The sequence below is a fragment of the Hylobates moloch genome, unplaced genomic scaffold, assembly GCF_009828535.3.
Source record: "Hylobates moloch isolate HMO894 unplaced genomic scaffold, HMol_V3 SCAFFOLD_1, whole genome shotgun sequence".
Taxonomy (NCBI): Eukaryota; Metazoa; Chordata; class Mammalia; order Primates; family Hylobatidae; genus Hylobates; species Hylobates moloch.
This window is the reverse complement of record NW_026652276.1, coordinates 83,944,677-83,964,819: the sequence shown is the minus strand read 5'-3', so window position 1 is coordinate 83,964,819 and position 20,143 is coordinate 83,944,677. Positions and strand designations below refer to the sequence as shown.

Below are 20,143 nucleotides of genomic sequence, written 5' to 3'. Positions count from 1 at the left end.
CTCCTAGCCCATTGGCCTCACCCCCCTCCCTGGGATAACACCTGTGCCTGCAGTTCAGGTTTTCCCACCTGCCTGTCCAAATCAGTAGCTTCTGTGACCTCCTGCCAGCCAGCTCCAGCATGTGCCGTCGCCTCTTCTGCTTCCTTCCCAGGCTATAGTTGGCCTGAAGAGCACTGCATCCCAAACCTGCTTCTTTCTGGCCTCTGTCTTTGACACTCCAACTCAAATGTGGTCTCCCATCATCCTATCAAACACAAGTTCACACACTTTGAAAAACATCCAGGGAGAAGCGGCATGGTCTCAAGCGAGTGTGAGCTTTGGAGCCAGGTCTACTTGTTTCCTTCCAGCTCTGTGGCTCCAGACACGTCACCACTGTCAAACCCCAGTGTCCCCGGCAATGACACATTACCTGCTGCTTGGTGTTTTTGTGATGATATGTGTTGAGCGCCTGGCACACAGGATATTCAAGCCATACCTGTTGCTCTTCCTGCCCTTTGTCACAACTGCCTGGTGGTGTAACTGTTTGTGGTAAGGCCCCCCTGAGAACAGATGGCTCCCCTGTGTGTCTCCCTTGGAGTCTGGCATGAAGCAAGCAAGCATCTCTGCCAGCACTGTTCAATAGGAGAATAATATGAGCTGCATATTTTCTACATTTTCTAGCAGCCATGGGAAATCTATTTTAGTAATATATTTTATTTGGCCTAATAGTTTCAAAGTATTTCAACTTCTAAGAAATATAAAAATTTTTAATGTTTTGCATTCACTTCTTCATACCAAGTCTTCATAATCTATTTTTTGTTTAACAGTGCATCTCAATTTGGACTAGCCATATTTCAAGTAGCCACATGTGGCTGATGGCCACCGTATGGGGCAGCACAGGTCTATACTGCGTTTGGGTAGAAGTAATGTAAATGTCAAAGGTATGAGGTGTGTAACTTTAAGGCTGGCGGGAGGCCATATTGTAGCAGGATGTAGGTGCCATAGTATCTTGGCATTACTCTCGTCCCAAAAAAAAGCCGCAGAAGTTTATAAAAACCCACTGGACTAAGGGGAGAACTTCAGGGGCAGCTGCATAGAGAAAGAAATGAAGATATGTGTTTGCTAGATCCTGAGTGTTTCAGCCAGAGACTGTATAGGGAATGATAATGGAGGCATGTGCTAGGAGAAGCAGGCAAGGGCCGTGATACAATCTACAGCCCTGATATTATTGTGTTTGTGCTATTAATCTAATATTTCTACCCCCATTTTTCAAGAATGTTTGCAGGGTGGTTCCAGTGAGCCCATAGATGCAGAATTGCCAGGAGCTGGGGCAGGAGGTGGGAAGGGTTACATACGGGGCAGTGTTCCCCAGAGCTTCAACAGGAATGCACAGTCCCGTTAGCCACTGGTCATGACACATGCTTTGTACTGGGAACGGAGTGGGGGTTGAGTGTGCACAAGACCTTAGCATCCATTATCTCCTTGATGGTTCCTCACACCCTGAGCCTGGGTAGTTTTACCTGCCTCCCTCATGAACGTCTTGTGAAAGAGCATGACTAAAACCAGAGCATTCAGAGCGAGGTTCACTCAAGAAGGAAAATGCGGGGGCCTGTCCAGTGATGATGTTTGAAGCACACTGGCACCTTTATGGCTGTTGCTTTTTTTCTTTTGGCAATATCTACAAACACTTGGGTTCTTTTAAATATAATTAGGAAACATGGCATAAATTGAATGCTGTCTAAAAATGAATGGTTTAAGATTGTCTTTCATATCAAAAAGAAAACCAGTTGTGTAGGCTGCCATGCGTATCTGCCACCAGAGAAATCGTATTTTCCAAATGTTGTTTGGTTGTTTTTTAATATCCTTTAAGAAGTACATTTTTCAAATAGTTGCTATTATTTTAATTAATCAGTAAAATCAGCTTCTAATTTGACTATAAAATTATCAGTTCGCCATTAGAATAGCTATAAAGTTAGTTTTAAATGTGAGCTCTTTCAAAATTGTGCAGCATAGGATTTATGTGAAATGGTATTTTAATTACTTTATTCATTCTTTGTGGGGAAAATGAACTTTCATCTCTCATGCAGTATTTCATTGTGATTATTGGTTACTCATAATTATATGTACTTGTTCCTGTGACAGGGAATAAGCAGCGTTTTCTACAATAATATGCATGAAACTCCCTAATATTTTCTAAATTAGTTTGTATATTTATATTCTTAGTCCTCACAACAAATAGCTAATTGCTTTAAATTAAATAAAACCTCAAGCTTCCTCAACCAAATTCTAGTTTATTTTTAACTTTCCCTTTGGGAACCAGAAGATAATGGAGTATGGCGATAAATATTTTTGAAGCAAATTTTGCATTAGGATGTTGGAGTTAGAGGTTTATCATGTTGATGGAGAAGGCTAATCCTACAGCTCTTCATTTTCTCATCAGTCTTACTACATCTGGGAGTTGGCGTATTCTCTATTCATTACTTACTGCCCTAGCAAGATTCTTCCTGACCCATTAAATGAAGCCCTAGACAAAGTGGGGAGAACATTGTTTTAGTGAGGTTGAGCACACACAGGTGTTATTAGCCGGTCTTAAGAGAGGTGCTTTTTACTTTGAGCAAAAAAGCCAAATTAATCATTTCATATCTAAGGCTTTTAAGTTTAATTAAATCTTTTTCATCCATTATTTGTTGACTAGAGCTGGTTGTTTTGGCTTTATATAATCTTAGTTTTGGAATAGAAAATGAGGGGAAAAAAACAGTCAAAATGCCGAGTTAAATCCATACCGAAGGTTGCAGCTCTTTGTGTTACATGGCAAAGTGCAAGATTAGAGGGATAATATAACACACAATGCAGGGTGATAAAGCTGCCTTTTGGTGGGTCCCTTGAACACCACATACTTAGCAAAAATAGAACCTTTCCTTTTTTCTGGTCAAGAATAACTGTGAACATTTTTTTTTCGGAAGTTGCAGAAATGAAAGCCTAAATTTCTATGGTACGCTGGTGTTATGATCAATAAGTCATTTTAGTTGACTAAAAGATAGCATAGTCAGCTTGTCTAATGAAGGGTGACATATTTTTTAACAATTTTATATTTTATAATTTGGCAGCACTGTTCCTTTCTATTTTGCACTTTGAGGGGTGGGGATTCTGGCATGCTGGTGTGACTTTTCTGATTCTGGGAGATAGAATGGCAACTGGATTCTCCTATCCCCATAACTAAGATGGTGGTTTCAGCAATCATCTCTTTTGGTCTCAATGTGAAATGCAGGCAAAACTATGCAGACAAATTTTGTTAGAGATCCTCTCCCCCAGTTGCAAACTTAAAGGACACTCCTGAATACTCAGTTTTACAAAAAGGCACAAAGGGGAGGTAATAATAATAATACTTATAAGCTAAGTCTGATAGGTAGGAAATAAAAGAGAAATCTAAAAACAAATACAGGATATAAAAATAGATCCATCACAAATATTTTTGACCACCTACTATGTGTCCTGCATATGTGTCACACAACATATATATAAAAGGATGGATAATGATAGGGTATTTCTTCATTATATAATACTTGCCTGATGAAATTAAAATTTAATTTCAGCATATAAATGTTCATCTTTTTTAAAAAAAATCAACATGTAGAATTTCAAACCTACAAAAATATTAAAAGGGAAAGTTATAATTAATTTGGGACAACTTGGCTCTTTAAGGTATTATATGTAAAGCACACAATGCCTGGCTCAGAGTAAAGCCACAGTAAATGGTGATGCTACCATTGTTGTACATTGATTTATGAATGTTTACGCTATGTCCAATCCCAAGTATATATACTGGCTAATACTAAGCTGTAGAATGACATACAACTCCATCTGTCATTCTGAATGCCTGGGAAGAAAAAGACAGAGCAGGACAAAATTCTACCACCAGCATGAAAATCAGGGAAATTCTCAAATCAGAGAAATATCCTCTTGCCAGAAGTAGGTGTTAGAAGTAGTCAGGAGTAGAGACAAAAACAACCAAAAAAACAGGTTTTTCTACCACAATCAGAGAATTTCTAGGCATCAACTCCAGGATCCAATATTCTGAAGAACCACTCTTCTTCTTAGTCATGTTTTCACCTGAAGTTTGTGACACAGGTTGTTTAATTTTCTGTATATATCTATATATATCCAATATTATAGTATGATAGACTTTACTTTCCATAAACCTTGCCTTGCAGCTAACTTTACTGGAATGCATTTATTCTGTGAGTTGAAAATATCTTATTGAAAAATGCAGCTCTCCGCCATGCATTGAGGAATTCGAAAGCTGTGACAGAAAATTTGTGCCAATGGCATTAGGAATCACGTTTTGAAACTGTCAGCAGGGGAGGTTAGGGAATCACCGTAACCACTGATGGCTTCTGGGCTGCATGCTGCCACCGTGGCTGACTCATGCTCCTGGAGGCCCCATCAGGGCCCAGGGTGACTATGGTTGGCCTCCCTAGCAGGAAATGTTAAAGCCCATGTTAGTGACAGAGTCTGTTTTCCTCCCCTGCTATGCCTCGACCCAACTCTGTCTTCTGTTTTCACTCCCTTGCCTTGTTATTTGGTCAGGACAGACTGCCAAAAAAAAGTGTTTCTCATCCGTAGCTCCCGGGTCCCTTCTGTGATCGTCAGGCTTCTCAAATGTCTTTTATATTTGAAACAGAAACACAATGAAGCCCAAAATTGAGCATAGATAATATGAAGCTGCTCTGAGTCAATTGGGGTGGGGATCTGGAGCCTAACGACCAATTCTTCCCCAACTCCTCACATGGCTGCCCCTACAGGAGGCCAGCAAAACCCCCAGGATCCAGGGAGCACAGTTTAAAGCCATTGTCCAAAAGCACTTTATATAGAAACATGGCCAATTTTCAAAGAATCCGTGGAGAAATAGCTCCAACTGTAGAATTTAAGTTCTTTTCATAAGCACGCATAATGTGTGCTGCCTTCTAACCAGGACCCTAGCTTTTGTGTACCCCAAGATAATTATATAAGCAAAGGTCTATCATGAACAGAAGAAAAGAAGAACAGAACAAGCTTTCACAAGTAAAGCTAGGTCTTTACTTGCCTGATTCAGAACTGTCTTAAGCCTCCCTCCCATCCTGTGTCCTGAAGGCTGTAGTTATGGTGGAATAGGAGTAGAAAAGGGGTAAAAGTCCTTGGGGAACAAGGGAAACCAAATCAGCAAGGTCCAGAAGTCAAAGCCAAGTGAAAGAGGAGAGTAGTGGGCACAGGTGCAGAGCAGAACACAAGAGGAGGCCAGAGCACAAGCATCAGGTTCCAGTCCGACCATTCCCTCCACAGCACGTGGACAGGCCTGGGAAGGGGCAGTCCTCACGCAGTTTAGAGTCAGAAGATTGTTTCACTCTCTTCACTTCTAGCCCTTGGCTTCTACTTCCCCTTCCTCCACAAAGGAAGGAGCTCCTGTCTTCCTCCCCATACCACCCTCTTTTACAGGGGCACCCAGAGAAGGCTGAGCAGGTGGTGTCCAGGCTGGCTTCTTGGGTCATGACAGCTGGAGCAGCAGTGCTCGGTCTTGTCTCCGGGCCACGCTCTTGATCAGTCATGTTCACAGTCCTGACACGCTCCCACGGACATGGGCAGATTTTGCCACCCCTCCCTCTGCAAGGCCACAAACGTTTTTGTGTGTTGGTAGTTGTGAAAGCACTGTACAGACTCGAGCAACTTGCCAAGGGTATGTCAGGAGTGTAGGACTCGGGGCGGGGGGGACTTGAATGCAGAGAAAAAACAGCTGCACCATCTCTTCTCCACCTACTTTCCTCTTACTCAGGAAGATGCAATGATGTGAAAATGACATTAGGGCGAGTATCATCTCAAATTTGCTCCAATGTCTATGAGAGCAATTACTGGAAAACCTGTGCTATGATAATAATTTTAGCTACCTCATACTTGATGCAAAAATTAAAGCCCTCTAATATCATTAAACAGAACTCTAATAAGCTCCATTTAAGATCTGTTATCCTGAAATCTTGATATGAATTACAATACAGCCAATTCTTAATTTATTGTTAGTTTCACCTATTTCCATAAAGGAATGACAGTAACGTGTATTTCTAAAGCACATGATAATAAAACTCTTAAAATTGAGATAGAAGTGTTTACCTTATCTAAGTAAGGTAGATGAAGCAAATATAACAAACATCCGTGCCAGGAAAGTTACAGCAAGTGCTTTATTGAAGCTTGAGCTTTCTGATAGCAAAAGTAAGAAAAGGAAGCAGATGAGGAAAGACATGCCAGTCTTTCAAGAAAAAGAAATATTTTTCCAAGTACTAAATTCTAAAAATGGTTTGTCACACAGACATTAAATGTAAAATACAATGCAATGAATAGCAGTTTTGTAAAAATCACAGATGCATTGTATTCAAGACCCCTGCTTGGATTGTGCCCCTCTCCCTTTACAGAGTAACTAATTTGCTTTGCAAAATCCACAGTCACCTTGCCTAATAGATACAGAGGGTGTATAATATTCACCCTCTAAAATCCAAGAGGGTGAATATTAAGAATTTGTAATATGTTGTCGGAGGCTCATACATTCACTCAAAACTCATTAGAGGTCTGTCCCCAACCTGGTTGCAAATATAGGCCATAGATTAGGTTTGGAACAGACTGACTTCATATTAATTAGAGCTAATATGTTTATTTCTAAAGCCACAGGATCTCTATTTATTTGATTTTTTAAATCTCCTTTTTTAGGAGTTCTTTGGAATTTATCCTCATGTGATGCTGTAAAAATGACAATCATTCGAGATGCTCTCTCAACCTTAACAAACACTGTGATCGTTCCACATTCTGGATGGAATAACTCTTCTTTTGATGATGATCATAAAATTAAATTTCAGACTTCACTAGTTCTGCGTAACACGACAGGTTGCCTGAGGTAAATTCTTTGTTTCTTCTTTCCAATTAGTTCTGTAATTAAATAATATGTGTCATAGGTAAATTGGTTTTAGGAGGACTTACTTTATTAACATCTGTCTAAGTTTCCAGTTTTTATTTCAAAATGTAGGCCACTGGACTTTGTTATTCTGGGAGAAAAACATCGTGAGCACAGACTTGTGGCCTTAAAGAAGTTATCTTGTAAATGACTCTCTTCCGTGACTTACTCAGAAAGCCTCTTTCAGTCTAAGATTACTGACAAAATTCCAGTGTTCTCCACTTTAACAGCATTTTTCTGGTAATCGCATTCTGATTGCTGATGTGTTTGTAGCCTGCTGTTTGTTTAAATTCAAAATGTGATGGTTAAAAGGATGTTGCTTTTAAAGAGGTGTGTGATTTAAACAATCAGTTTCAAGTTTTATAAATAAGTGAAAATGAGCCCAAATACTCTTTTTTAGTCATTATCTTTTACAGTTAAAATCTATATATAAAGCCTCTTTCAAGTGTGCACAGTAGAGTTCATTATTTGCCATTAACACTCATCAGCTCCATTTTGACCCTGTTTCCCAGCCTTACAGTACCCTGGGAACTGGAAGCAAGCCTTAGGGCAGAGTGGCACAGGGACAGAGAGAGTGGGCTCTGATCTCAGACCGCCTGGCTTCCAGGACCCCTTTGAGCCTATGTTTCCTCATCTGTAGAACAGGGATGATAATACCACCTCAGAGCTATGAGGGGTCAGCAAGTACTTGTGGAAGGTGCTTAGCACAGTGTCATCACATGAGCACTCAGTGAGTGCCGTTTAACATCTAGCATCACCAAGACAGACAGCCTGAAAGAGCAAAGCTTGTGTGGCTGGTCTGTAGCATTCCAGCATTGTGACAGGTGGCTATCGGCCCTGGTCAGGGGGCAGTGTTGGTGGGGAGGTAACAAGAGTCAGGATCCCAGAATGTAGGCCAGCTCCTCCCAATTCAGATGCCCACATCTCAGGGTGGGTCTCATGGCCTAGCAATCATCCAGGGAGCTAGGATTACTCCTCAGCCAGCCAGCTAGGCTTCAGGGAGAGCCTGGGGCAGGACTCACTGTAGCGCCCACAGTGGGTCAGGGATAGAAACATTTGGTGAATGCCCTCTGCGTGAAATCACTGACGAATAAAACAGACTAGGTCCCTGCTCTGATGGAACCACATTCTACCAGGAAGACAGACAAACAAGGAAACAAGAAAATAACAGTAGGTGCCATAAAAATAAATAGGGTGATGTGAGGGTTATTGAATGGTTACTTTGGTGGTCAGGGGGTCTCTCAAGGAGTTTAAATTTAAGCCTACATCTGAAATACCACAAGGAGTGACTCACTAGAGGGTGGTGTTGGGGAAGACAAGAGTCATAGGCCAGTCAAGGGAATGGTTAAGGTAAAGGTTCTGGAGCAGAAATGAGCTTGCAGCCATAGCCTACTGAGCAAAGGGCAGAGTGGTACCAGATTATATAGGATTTTGTAAGTCAGATGGGGTTTGCATTTTATTCCAAGTGCCATGGGAAACCGTCAGAGTGTTCTAAGCTGTGGAGTAGTGGGCCTCATTTCTGGCTGCAGTGTGGAAGAGTGAGTACAGGCAGAAGTAGAGACAGGAACATCAGACTTGCAGAGATCCAGGCAAACAGTGACAGTGGCCTAGACCAGGTGCTGGGGTGAGGTAGGCAGATTTGGGTTATTTTGTGGAGGAAGAGCTGACAAGGCTTGCTAATAGATCAAATATTAAGAGCGAGGAAAGGGGGGAAATAAGGATACACCTAGATCTTTGGCTGGATCAGCTGCAAGCACAGAAGTGCTGTTGATGGGGGGAAGGGAGAAGAATGCTTGGAAGGGTGAGCAGCTCAGAGTTTTGACAATGTCCAGTTTGAGAAGTCTGTTAGCTGTCTACATGCCAGTGTCAAGAAAGCATTAGAGAAAAGAATCCGCAATTCTAGAGAGCAGTCAGGGCTAAAGGCAGATTGTGTGCCAACCTATGGCCATGGGTCCATAGGTTGTATTAAAGCCAAGGAGCAGAAGGCACCTTGGAGAGTGCAAAGATGAAGACAAGACAGGTCCTGGGGCACTCCTGGAGGTGCCCATGGGCAGATGAGTCTGAGAAGCAGCAAGGTGAGAGAGAAGCCAGATGGGGTCCCAGAAGCTGGTGGAGAAAAGGAAAGTGCTGCGGAGAGGCAGGGCAGATGAGAGCCGCCATTCCACCGCCCCCTCATCTAGTCGCAGTTTTGCAAATTCTTAATTTGCATAATTTTACAGTTAGCCTAGAACCATTGTTAATGGGACATAAAATAGATCCTTATTTGGTATCAATTTACGAAGGCAAATTGATATAAAAAATTTAGACACAAAACCGTTTTCTGGGTGTTTTATAATTGAAAAGATCAGAAAAGTTTTAGCATAAACAAATATCTATATTTAACTTGAAATGTTTATAATACAAGAAATTATATGTTTCCTCTGTTCATCCAAAAAAAACATTTAATGACCACCTACTTACTGCACGCAAAATATTATAATAGGCCCAGGGGACTGCAAGAAGCTTCTGGCCTAACAAGGGAGGTGAAGCATGTCTAGTAGTAGCCACCACCATGACTGACAGCAGGCCACCTTCCGGGAAGGAGGCACTTTTTTAATTGCTTTCTATGTAGCAACTCATTTCTTCTTCACAACAACCCTGTGAGGTAGTTACTGTTATTTTCCCCCTTTTACATATGAAGAAGCTCAGGAGAATAGGCCCCTAAAGAATTACATGAGGGAGTTAGAAAGTGACACGTCATGAGAGAGATACAGTCCAAATGTGCAGGTTCCCTTCCATGTGTGGATAATGGGGAGCAGGCCATCATTGTGAGCTTCAGGGATGTTACCATGCAAGCCCCCAGTGCCTCCTCCGACCTCTAAGTGGCTGCTACCTGTTGTTCGCTCTCTCAGATCCTTAAGGTAAGTCCACGTGGCTGATGAGTGCATGGTTCATCTCAGCAGCTCCTCCTGTCTCCACCCCTTTAGGAACCTCAGCTCCGCCGGGGAAGAAGCTCGGAAGCAAATGCGGTCCTGCGAGGGGCTGGTAGACTCACTGTTGTATGTGATCCACACGTGTGTGAACACATCCGATTACGACAGCAAGGTCAGTGCCGGCCTGGCTGCAGGAGGGCGTGGTGGCAGGTGACCATGGTGCCCGGTGCCACTATTTGCATGCCATTGGTTCTGTCTGACCTGCGGAGCCTGTCCTCCTCAGGAGGCCACTCTCCAGATCAAAGGGCAAGTCTCCAAAATTACAGGGGCAAGGACGTGGCAACTTAAGAAAATATCCTGGAAACCATGAGAACAGAGTGGCTTGGTGTGGTAAAGGCTTTCTCTCTGGTTCCCCAGGCTCATTCTCAGGGTGGTGCCCATGCTGCTATTTCCTCCAATTCTGTATCCCCACTAGAATCAGAGCCATCAGTATTTGAGTATCTACTGACTAAAAGTTCCTGGTTGAGGCACTGTAATCCCCCCAAACTCTCTGCCCTCTTGGCTGCAGTGCAGTCCACAGTCCCCACCCCCAGCACTAACTGTTGCTGCACCTCTCTACACCCCCTCCTGCTGCTGCCACCCTGTGGTTGGTCTGTCCTCAGCATGAGCCCCTTACCCTCTCCCTCCTGTGCCCGAGTACAGGGCATTGTGCTCATCATTTGTCAGCTGTGACGACCATCCGGGATCCTCCTGGAGGCCGAGGAAAGTGGAAAGAACAGGAAAGAGGGACTGAAAATGTCAGGATTTCCAAAGCGGGCCAGTTACTTGGTGTCAGGATGGACTGGACTAGGAGAGGCCATTGGAAGGTGTTGGATTGTAAGGGTGAGCTTGAGAGAAAAAAGGTTGAAGAGTGCCTGGGAGAAGAGAGAGGAGTGCAAGGGAAAAGCCAGTTTTTGTTTGAGCCTTATTGAACCAGGAGATCTGCAGATGAAATTGAGAGGAGTTAGCAAGTTGGAAAGGGAAGCTTGCTAGATAGGCAAATGCTGAACTTGGTTTTAGACACTCAGTTAAATGACAGTTGGCCTCCCAATCAGAGGTGTGATACAGTCTTTTAGGGAACAAAAGACCATGTACGGAAGGCAAGTATCAGCAGGGAAAGACACCGCCGAACATGGCTCAAAAGGAGGGTGGAGTTGGGAGATTGAGAAGGAGGCAGACATGGGACTTGGGGATATGGTTGTCCCCAGGGAGGGAGTTGGGGCATCTGTTGTCACGCCAAGGATCTGCAGTAGTGAGAAGTGAGGCTCAAGCATCATGGGTGCAGTCTGCACGGCAGCAGCCCAGAGGAGAAACACTGGGCTGGAGCCTCAAGCATTTCGGTCGGCATGAAGTCAGATCCTCAGCAGGACTGAGAAGGGCTCTGCATCCTGTCATCTGGGTATTCCACAAACACTCTAGAATCATAATTCTGTCTTCAGATTGTTTCAAGTTCCCATAAATAAAAAGTAGTTCTTTCATATTTCCCATTTCTTTCCTGTCTGTAGTGTTCAGTACAGAAGTGTTTTGCTCTAATGTGCCGAGTTGTTTTTAATTATACGCCGTGCTGGGTTTCAGACGGTGGAGAACTGCGTGTGCACCCTGAGGAACCTGTCCTATCGGCTGGAGCTGGAGGTGCCCCAGGCCCGGTTATTGGGACTGAACGAATTGGATGACTTACTAGGAAAAGAGTCTCCCAGCAAAGACTCTGAGCCAAGTTGCTGGGGGAAGAAGAAGAAAAAGAAAAAGAGGACTCCGCAAGAAGATCAAGTTAGCATTTTATTTGATATGAGACTCTCAAGTTTAATTTTTCTGGGAGTGAGGAATCACATATTTGGCAAGAAAATAAATTTTCTGCATAGCTATAGCTGAGTCCTGCAAAGGTGAATGTTTTCAAGTATTGGAGATCATATTCATTCTGCCTCCATTTAACGTGTGCTATTTGTCTTTCAGTGGGATGGAGTTGGTCCTATCCCAGGACTGTCGAAGTCCCCCAAAGGGGTTGAGATGCTGTGGCACCCATCGGTGGTAAAACCATATCTGACTCTTCTAGCAGAAAGTTCCAACCCAGCCACCTTGGAAGGCTCTGCCGGGTCTCTCCAGAACCTCTCTGCTGGCAACTGGAAGGTAGGATGACTTCCGCTTATCTACACTTCTTTCCATCTTTGCAAACTAACTTGAAATGTTATATATATATGTTCTGCCTCAGTCAGATCAGCCCTGATGGTGAAAGGGTCACAGTTATTTAGTTTGTCTGTGAAGGGGGTAAAGGGAAAAAAGGGAGACAAGCAGTTGCTCTGGGGATACAAAGATAAATACAAGTCCCTCACTATGAGAAACAGAAGGCTAGTGAGAAAAACAGATGGTGCCAGCACAGTGTAGAAGCCACAGGATGTGTGTGCTGTGGGGTCCTGAAAGAAGACATCTAACCCGGCCACACAGTGTAAGGGAAGGTCAGGAAAAGAGCAGAGTAAGGACGTGGAGGAGATTTCCTGAAGAGGATGCTGCCCAGCAGAATCTCTAAAGATGAGTGAAAGTAAGCCTGTAGAGGCTGAGGCTGCGGTGTGGAAGGAGCCATCCAGATAACAGGGACAACAGGACAGTCTTGTGGTGCAGAGAAGACAGTGTGGGTCAGGACTACTGGCCGCCCACTGGGGCCCACCATGGAGCCAGGCATCATGGATAGGCCCGAAGGCCAAACTTCAGGAGCTGAATCCTAACCTACACACAGGAGGGGCTACTGAAAGAATCTGGGCAGATGAGTGACAGAGACGGGCTAATATCATCACTGCTCGCACACTTCCATGGCAGTGCAAAAGGTGGATTCTAGGAAGGGAGAGTTAGAAGCAGGGATTGCATTTGGGAGCCAGTGCAGCAATACAAAGGTGAGAAATCCTGAGTGGCAGAACAGAACACAGCTTGGGCAGCACTGTGGGGAGGGATAGAGGACCTCACTCTGTTCCTCTCAGTTACAGACATGCCTGTGTCTAAGGTTTCTGCATCTCTTTGCAAATGTATGACTATGAAAACTGAAGACAGTTTCCTCTTGTTACCACTGTAAGCAAGTTCTCAGAACTTTCTAAATGTGCCCCAGCAACTTCCCAGACAGTCCTTGTCTGAGACATTTTCAACCTCTAGTAATTTCTTGACAGGTGTATTTTAGTAGAGTTACTGCAATGCTTGCTGTGGGCTTCTTCTCCCACCTTAACCCCCCAAAATGAGAATCTTTTGATGATGGTGTTTTCAAGATAGTGAAAAGCATTGATAAGCCTAGGTATGGTCTGTTTCGTGCAAGTGGCCACTATGTTGAATATAGACCGATAACTATGGTCTAGTGCTAAGCCAGTGTGGTTATTTTGTTGTGGCTCCTAGTTAAAGTGCCAGTGACTCAGTGTGTAAGTGCTGGCTCTGAATCCAGGCCACTCTGCTTACCGTCTGGCAGCCTAGGGGCTCTGCCCACAGTTTCCACCTCCCTAAAATAAAGTGAATATTAATACCTGCCCTATAAAGTGGTTGTGAGGATTTAGTGAGATACTCCCAGCAAATAAGTATTTATAAACATTTGTGTTGTAGAACAGTGTTCACCTTCAGCTTCTGTGACCAGAGGATCATTTGATGATAATAAAAAAAACAATAATTGAAATCGATGCGATTTGAGTTGTTTAGAAGTTCATGTCTGGGATCATTTAGTGAGAGAGTTAGATGGCAAAGCTCATTTAAAATATAAACATTATATCTAAGCGATTTCAGTAGTGAGTTAAAATATTGGACCTTCACTAAGAAAATGAGATAATCGTGGCCACAGATGTTATCAAGTAAGAAGCTATTTCAGGAGCAGCGATGACTGTAGTTCTCCAGAAGGGAGACAGGCTGGGCTGGGCTGGGCTGGTAGGTCTCCAAGTGAGACAGAAGGAGATGGTTCTGTTGTTGCAGGTTTCAGAGAGAGAAGTTCATAAAACTGCCTGAGTGCTTTGCCTAGTAACGAGTCATGTACTTCATTTTCCCCCCGTAGATTTCATGTGATTTGAAAAATAGGAGTATGCACTTCATATGAAGAATATAAATAGGATCTTTGAAATGCATCTTTCCCTCTTATTTGTATTATTAAAATATTCTATTGGTATTCAAGAAACTGGATGGTCAATCACATATTTTAATGTTCGAAATAATACAAAGGGCTGGTAGATCTCTGTCCTAATGTCTTGGTCACAACAGGAAACTAGATGTTTTATGAGCAGCATCTTTCAATTACCCTAAAATTTGAAAGATGATTTGCATTGGTTGAAAAAGTCAATTAAAGCTCAAAGCTGAAAACAAGATTAAAGAACCGTTTTCTAATGTTACCCTTTTTGGTTGTTTCACTGATGACTTAGCGTTCATTTCCATTTTATAAGATATACAAACTGACTCACAGTACAGAGTTGCTTCATAGTCACAGAAAAATTTCTTAACTATGGATTTTTAAAAAACAGCGTCAGCAGCTAACTAATCTTGAGTGAGAATGCATTTTGCACACAAATATACTTACTTTTTCACCAGGTTGTATGAATTATGATGCTGGATGTTTCTAGAGAGTTCCCTTTCTTCTGAGGCAAGGAATTTTTCCAACTAATCTCTTTGACAGGTTACTGAACTCGAAATATTGTTGCAGGGAATATAGAAATGACTTGATGGAGACAGGTTCTCCTTTCATGTGTGCTGATGGGTTACTGTCTCTGCCATCCTATTTATAGCCTCTGGGTTTGGCAGGGGACCAACTGCAAAGAAAACACACGATCCTTCCTTAATCATGTTTATGTATCTGAGATAGAAAGTAATCATTGCCTTCTCTTTTCTGCACAAAAATATCTGGCAGATGGTGGTTTGAGATTTTCAGGCTTTGGAATTTCTTTTTAAATCAGTCATTCCAGCCTATCTTTCTCCCCAACTTTGGTTTTCTCTTCACTGACACCACAGATTTGATCTTCAATTGGAAAGAAACCATTTAATCTATTAGTTCATCTTTTGGAAACATCTTTTTTAGGTGACAGTAACATATGAGAGTGGAACTGTTTTATATTACTTCCTGCCTTATTTTTCTCACTAGTTTGCAGCATATATCCGGGCGGCCGTCCGAAAAGAAAAGGGGCTCCCCATCCTTGTGGAGCTTCTGAGAATGGATAACGATAGAGTTGTTTCTTCTGTGGCAACTGCCTTGAGGAATATGGCACTAGATGTTCGCAACAAGGAGCTCATAGGTATGTTCTGGTGACAAGATGAGCTGTAAATGTGAGAGCAGCTACAAAATTCATGAAACTCTTCTTTTGATTAATAAATATATGGCTTGTAAAATCATTAACAGCTGAGCCCTAGTCTCCAGTTTCTTGGCATATTTGAGTACTCCTGCTTTGTGACCATTCTTTTTCAGCAGGAGGCAAGCTCATTAATTAATCATTGATTAGGGAAGGTAAATTTTCAGAAAGGCCAGTAATTTTATTTGTACCTTACAACACTAATAGGGTTAGTGTCTCTCATTTCTAAGAGAGTTCTCTATATCCTGAGCAACAAAAAATCTTAATCTCCCTTTCCAGTTTTTGGACTGATACCTTCTAATTCACCAACACTGCCGTACTCTAAATAAAAAATCACATGAATGTTTTGTAGCTTTCCCCTCTCACACTGGTATAAATGTTTATCCCAGAGAAGAACCACTGTCCCAACATCATTTCCACCCAGGGCAGGGGCAGGACTAGGGTGAGCTAAGCGAGGCCCCAAAGGCACAACATTTTAGGAGGCCTTTACTCTCAGGTTTGTACAAGGTAGGGTTGGCACATGCACAAACCAAACAGTAAGGGCCTCTGTACGCTCCGCACCCCAGGCAGCTTGCCTGCCTCTGCGGCATTGCCACATCCTAGGCAGGATGCGGGCTAAAGAAGAGATCAGGGACCCCCATAAACCTGAGCTTCGTTCCTAGGATGTGCTGCTCACTGGCCATGCAACCTGGGGTATCCTATATAACCCCGTTCAGGCTCCATAATTCTATCTAGATTGGAAATGAAAGGAAACTCCTCATCTCTGAAGGGGAGCTGTTGATGCCTACTGTCCTAACTGTGGGTTTGCTGTAAAGAGGAAATGAGAGAGCTCCATGCCAAGTCCCACAGCTGGTGATAGGTCAGGGGAGAAGGAGGGGAAATGGGACAAGATCTTACATGGATTCATGTGAATCTGTAGTAAACTTAAAATACACCTGCCGTGAGAGAAGGAGAGAGAAACAAGGGCGATGATGTTTACCATAAAGAGTTGCTGTAAGGACTAAACGTGATGACTTACAATGGAAGCCCTTCACCCAGTGCCTGACAGAATTGCTATTTTGAATTGTTGCCCAGATTAACCTGCTCTTAACACACCATTCCTTTAAGCCAAATCATCCCCCTACGGAGAGGAAAGGAAGTTCCTCCACACCCTGTTCATGGTCCAGCTCATGCCTGATTCTTGTAGATGTGCCATATCTCTCAGTTCCCACACTTCCTTTACAGAAATCCTTCAGGTCCCTAAAGAGAGATATTCTTTAAAGTTATTTTTCTTATGTCTATATTGTTTGGATTTCTTATAAGAAGCATGTATAATTTGGGCATTTTTAATGCTAAAAAATAAATGGTTGACACATATATCCTGTGACCTGTCATATTTTACAACGCAAAGACACAGGTAGACAGGAGGCCTTCAGCTGGTACTGTGAAGTGCTAAGACCTTTGGCAAGAGGTTGCATTTCTGTGTTTTCTGTGAATAACCCTTTTTAACTTCCACTGGCCTTCTGCCTCTCCAGTGATGAGCGTGTTTTTTTTTTTTTTTTTTTTTTTTTTTTACCCGGCTGGAGCACTCTTGAACTGTTCCATCGATCTGTTTTTTTTTTTGTTTCCCTATTCCTGTCTTCCTGTGAGATCTGCCGCACTCTTGGATTCAGTATTTGGCTCTAATTTACCCAGCACTTCAGTTCCTAGGAACCTTCCCCTTCTCTGACCTCTTCCCTCTTTTTTCACATTCATCATCAGCATTAGCAAAGGACTTTCTTTTCAGAGCCATTTTTCACAAAGAAGCAAAGTTTTATCACTTCATAAAAGTTACCACGTACTCAACTGAGTGGGACCCACCCTGCTGTCTGGAGCTGCAAGTTCTGAGGGGACCGCCAGGCTCACTCATTCATAGGCAGAGTGAGCTGCCTCAGCCTAACCCCCAGGAGTGCAATTTAAAGTTATGCCTTAGCAAAATGACAAATTACATGTCATGGGCCTTTTGGTCATTCATGAGTATTCAAAATCACCAGAGCTAACTTATCATCTGCTCTGAAAACCACATTTATCTTGTGGCCTTACAGTGTCAGCACTGTTTTTCCACTCTTCATAACAGTGTTTGTTGTGAGCAAGCCAGAGCCTTCCCTCCGACGTGCTGTACATTACACAGCATGTAGCTGAGACCTGTCTTCTTCTGCTTACCACTGTATATAAATAGGCCTTTATAAAAACCCCATTTCACATCCATTCAATTATTAGCATAGGGGAAAACTAAGAAGATGTTTACTTGCACTTTAGTTCATTTCTTTTGTTTGTAGTGCACTTACAGTTTGTCAGTTGTTAATCAAAGTTGAAAAAGCTAGAGGTAATCTCTTTTTGGAGAGGAATAAGAAAAATTCAGTATCTATAAAGAAATACATCAATAACTGTGAAACTCCCCTCGCCTTGTCTTAGCAAGAATTTCATTATTGTTGCATTATTCCTGGGAGATAACATACCTATGATTTTAATACCAGAACTTTTACTTGTGTCATCTTTTAAAGAAACTAACATGTTGCCACCATTGTCAGATGAGTTGCTGTACACCTCAGCTCTGTACACAAAAATGTGTAACTGTACCCAGTTCACACATTAAGATCCAGAAAGATCTAACGAAAAGTATTGTTTGGCAGCCCGACTTGGTCCAGATTCAAAGATAAGTTTTAAAAAGCTCTAAGAGGAAATTGAGGTATTTGTGATGCATAGAAATTCCATTGAGATAAAATTTACTATTATAATTCCTTCATTACTCAGTGTTACTGAAAATACTTGAACGAAAGCAACTTGATTTGTCTACCCAATTTTACGCATTGATTTACATTTGCTTTCAGCAATTGACAGTAATGTTTTATAAATGAATCATTTCTGAAAGTGACGTTGCAATAAATGTTCGCTTTCCCCTTATAATGACATTTGTCCTTTTCTTCTTTGCCGTGGGTTTTGATTTTTTCCCCTATTATTGTCTCTTTGGGGGTTTTATTTTTAAGAGATTGCATACCACCAGAATCTGAACAACAATAACAAAAACCTAGTACCTTCTGGAAGTAGAATTTACTCTTTTGCCTTTGGTAGGCAAATACGCCATGCGAGACCTGGTCAACCGGCTCCCCGGCGGCAACGGCCCCAGTGTCTTGTCTGATGAGACCATGGCAGCCATCTGCTGTGCTCTGCACGAGGTCACCAGCAAAAACATGGAGAACGCAAAAGCCCTGGCCGACTCGGGAGGCATAGAGAAGCTGGTGAACATAACCAAAGGCAGGGGTGACAGGCAAGTCTGCGGCAAGGAGGTGCAAGTAGTGCTCTTATTCCTGAGATTGTCTGTGATGAGGCCTTTGTTGAGGATACCTTTCCTATTGGAAAGTATTTATTTTTGCATTTCTTACATGCCGATAAGCTAAGCAGTCTCCAGCACTTACAACCTGCTATGCTGGGAGAAGTGTTTTCTGTTATGGGGCTTTTTTTGGTTTTCACTTTATTGTAACACCCTCACTCCTACATTGGTCTCTGTCTTAGTCTTTTTGTTCTGCTGTAACAAAATGTTGTGAACTGGGTGGCTTATAAACAACAGAAATTTATTTCTCACAGTTCTAGAGGCTGGGAAATCCAAGATCAGGGCACCAGCAGATTTGATGTCTGGTGAGGGCCCCCATTCTGGTTCATAGATGGTGCCTTTCAGCTGTCCTTGCATGGTAGAAGGAGGGAGAGGTCTCAGGCCTGTTTTTATAAGGGTGCTAATGCCATTCATGAGGGCTCTACCCTCATGATCTAATCACCTCTCAAAGGCCCCACCTCCTAATACCATCACCTTGGGGGTTGGAATTTCAACATATGAACTTTGGCAGGGACACAGACTTTCAGACCATAGCAGTCCCTAAAGCCACAACTAGTCGTGCCAACTCCTGGAAGAATTGGAAATGCCAGGATGAGGAAAATCTGGGGGGCACCATTTCCCTTGTGCCCTTGTCTCTGCTCCAGGCCTGAGTGCCTGTTCTGCAAGAACGTCTTCTTGAATCCCCAGTTCTGGAATTGAGTTTTCTGCCACATACCCAGAAAGTATTAAAATTACTGTTCTGCAGCAGGGCTGCTGTGTGGCCTCAGGATGTGCCCCAGGCTTGGATGGCGCATTTCCCTTTGCTTCTGCATGACACCTCACTGATGAAGCAGGAAGGAAGGACTAGAGAATCAGTGATAAAAATTGAAGGCTACTTGTCATGGAGCTATAGCAGTGACTATAAGTTTGCCTTAGTATCAGATAATCAGAGAAATGGTAAGTAGGATGCCTGGTGCCATCTCAGAACAGCAGGACAGTGACCTCCCTGAGCCACAGTAGCATGGCAGCCCTCTCCCCCAACCCCCCTGCTTTGCTCTCTCCATAGCGCTGATTTCCCCTTGCTGTGGAAGTTATGTCTTCCTCTTATACCTGACTCTTCCATAGCAGGGATTTTTATTTTGGTTCACTGCTATATCCTTAGCATCTAGAATAAGCCTGGCCTGCTCATAACAGGTGTTTGGTGAATATTTATTAATTGGCCAAATGACAGTGCTGGAACTCACGTTACATCTCATCTTTATACTTTTGAAGGAGTTTCTAAAATATAAGAATAATCTAAAACCATATTCTCATCTCCCAGAAACCACACCTATCAGCAGTAATGATATTTCCTTTCAGTCCTTTTTTCTAAATGTATTTTTTTCTATTTAATTAGTAATAAATGGTTATGGGGGTGGGGAGGGCTGGGAAGGGGAGTGAGTGGAACCATAATCACTTATGCTCTTAAAATGTCGCTGGACAGCCTGCACTTGTGAGCAGCATAAGAAGAGGCTGAGATGCTGAGCCAGTGCCAGAACCTTTGCATATTAAGAAAATTGCTACCCAGTCTAATCTGTTTTTCAAAACCAGAAATTTGGAAAGTCCTAGACCAAATCAAATTGTCTCC

At 42.7% G+C, this 20,143-nt stretch overlaps 1 protein-coding gene across 16 annotated transcripts in view; it reads left to right on the top strand.

Moving 5' to 3' along the window:
• Positions 1 to 20,143, top strand: part of PKP4 (plakophilin 4) — a 227,894-nt gene that overhangs the window by 197,957 nt on the left and 9,794 nt on the right. For 15 of the 16 annotated variants that reach the window (XM_032755648.2, XM_032755646.2, XM_032755651.2 and 12 more), the window contains 6 exons: positions 6,709 to 6,892; positions 9,916 to 10,033; positions 11,476 to 11,667; positions 11,851 to 12,024; positions 14,984 to 15,134; positions 18,279 to 18,474. In XM_032755648.2, coding sequence (XP_032611539.1) covers positions 6,709 to 6,892; positions 9,916 to 10,033; positions 11,476 to 11,667; positions 11,851 to 12,024; positions 14,984 to 15,134; positions 18,279 to 18,474 — 1,015 coding nt within the window. Of the gene's footprint in view, positions 1 to 6,708; positions 6,893 to 9,915; positions 10,034 to 11,475; positions 11,668 to 11,850; positions 12,025 to 14,983; positions 15,149 to 18,278; positions 18,475 to 20,143 lie in introns of those variants that run through there. The other variant, XM_058441812.1, reaches the window with a different exon arrangement.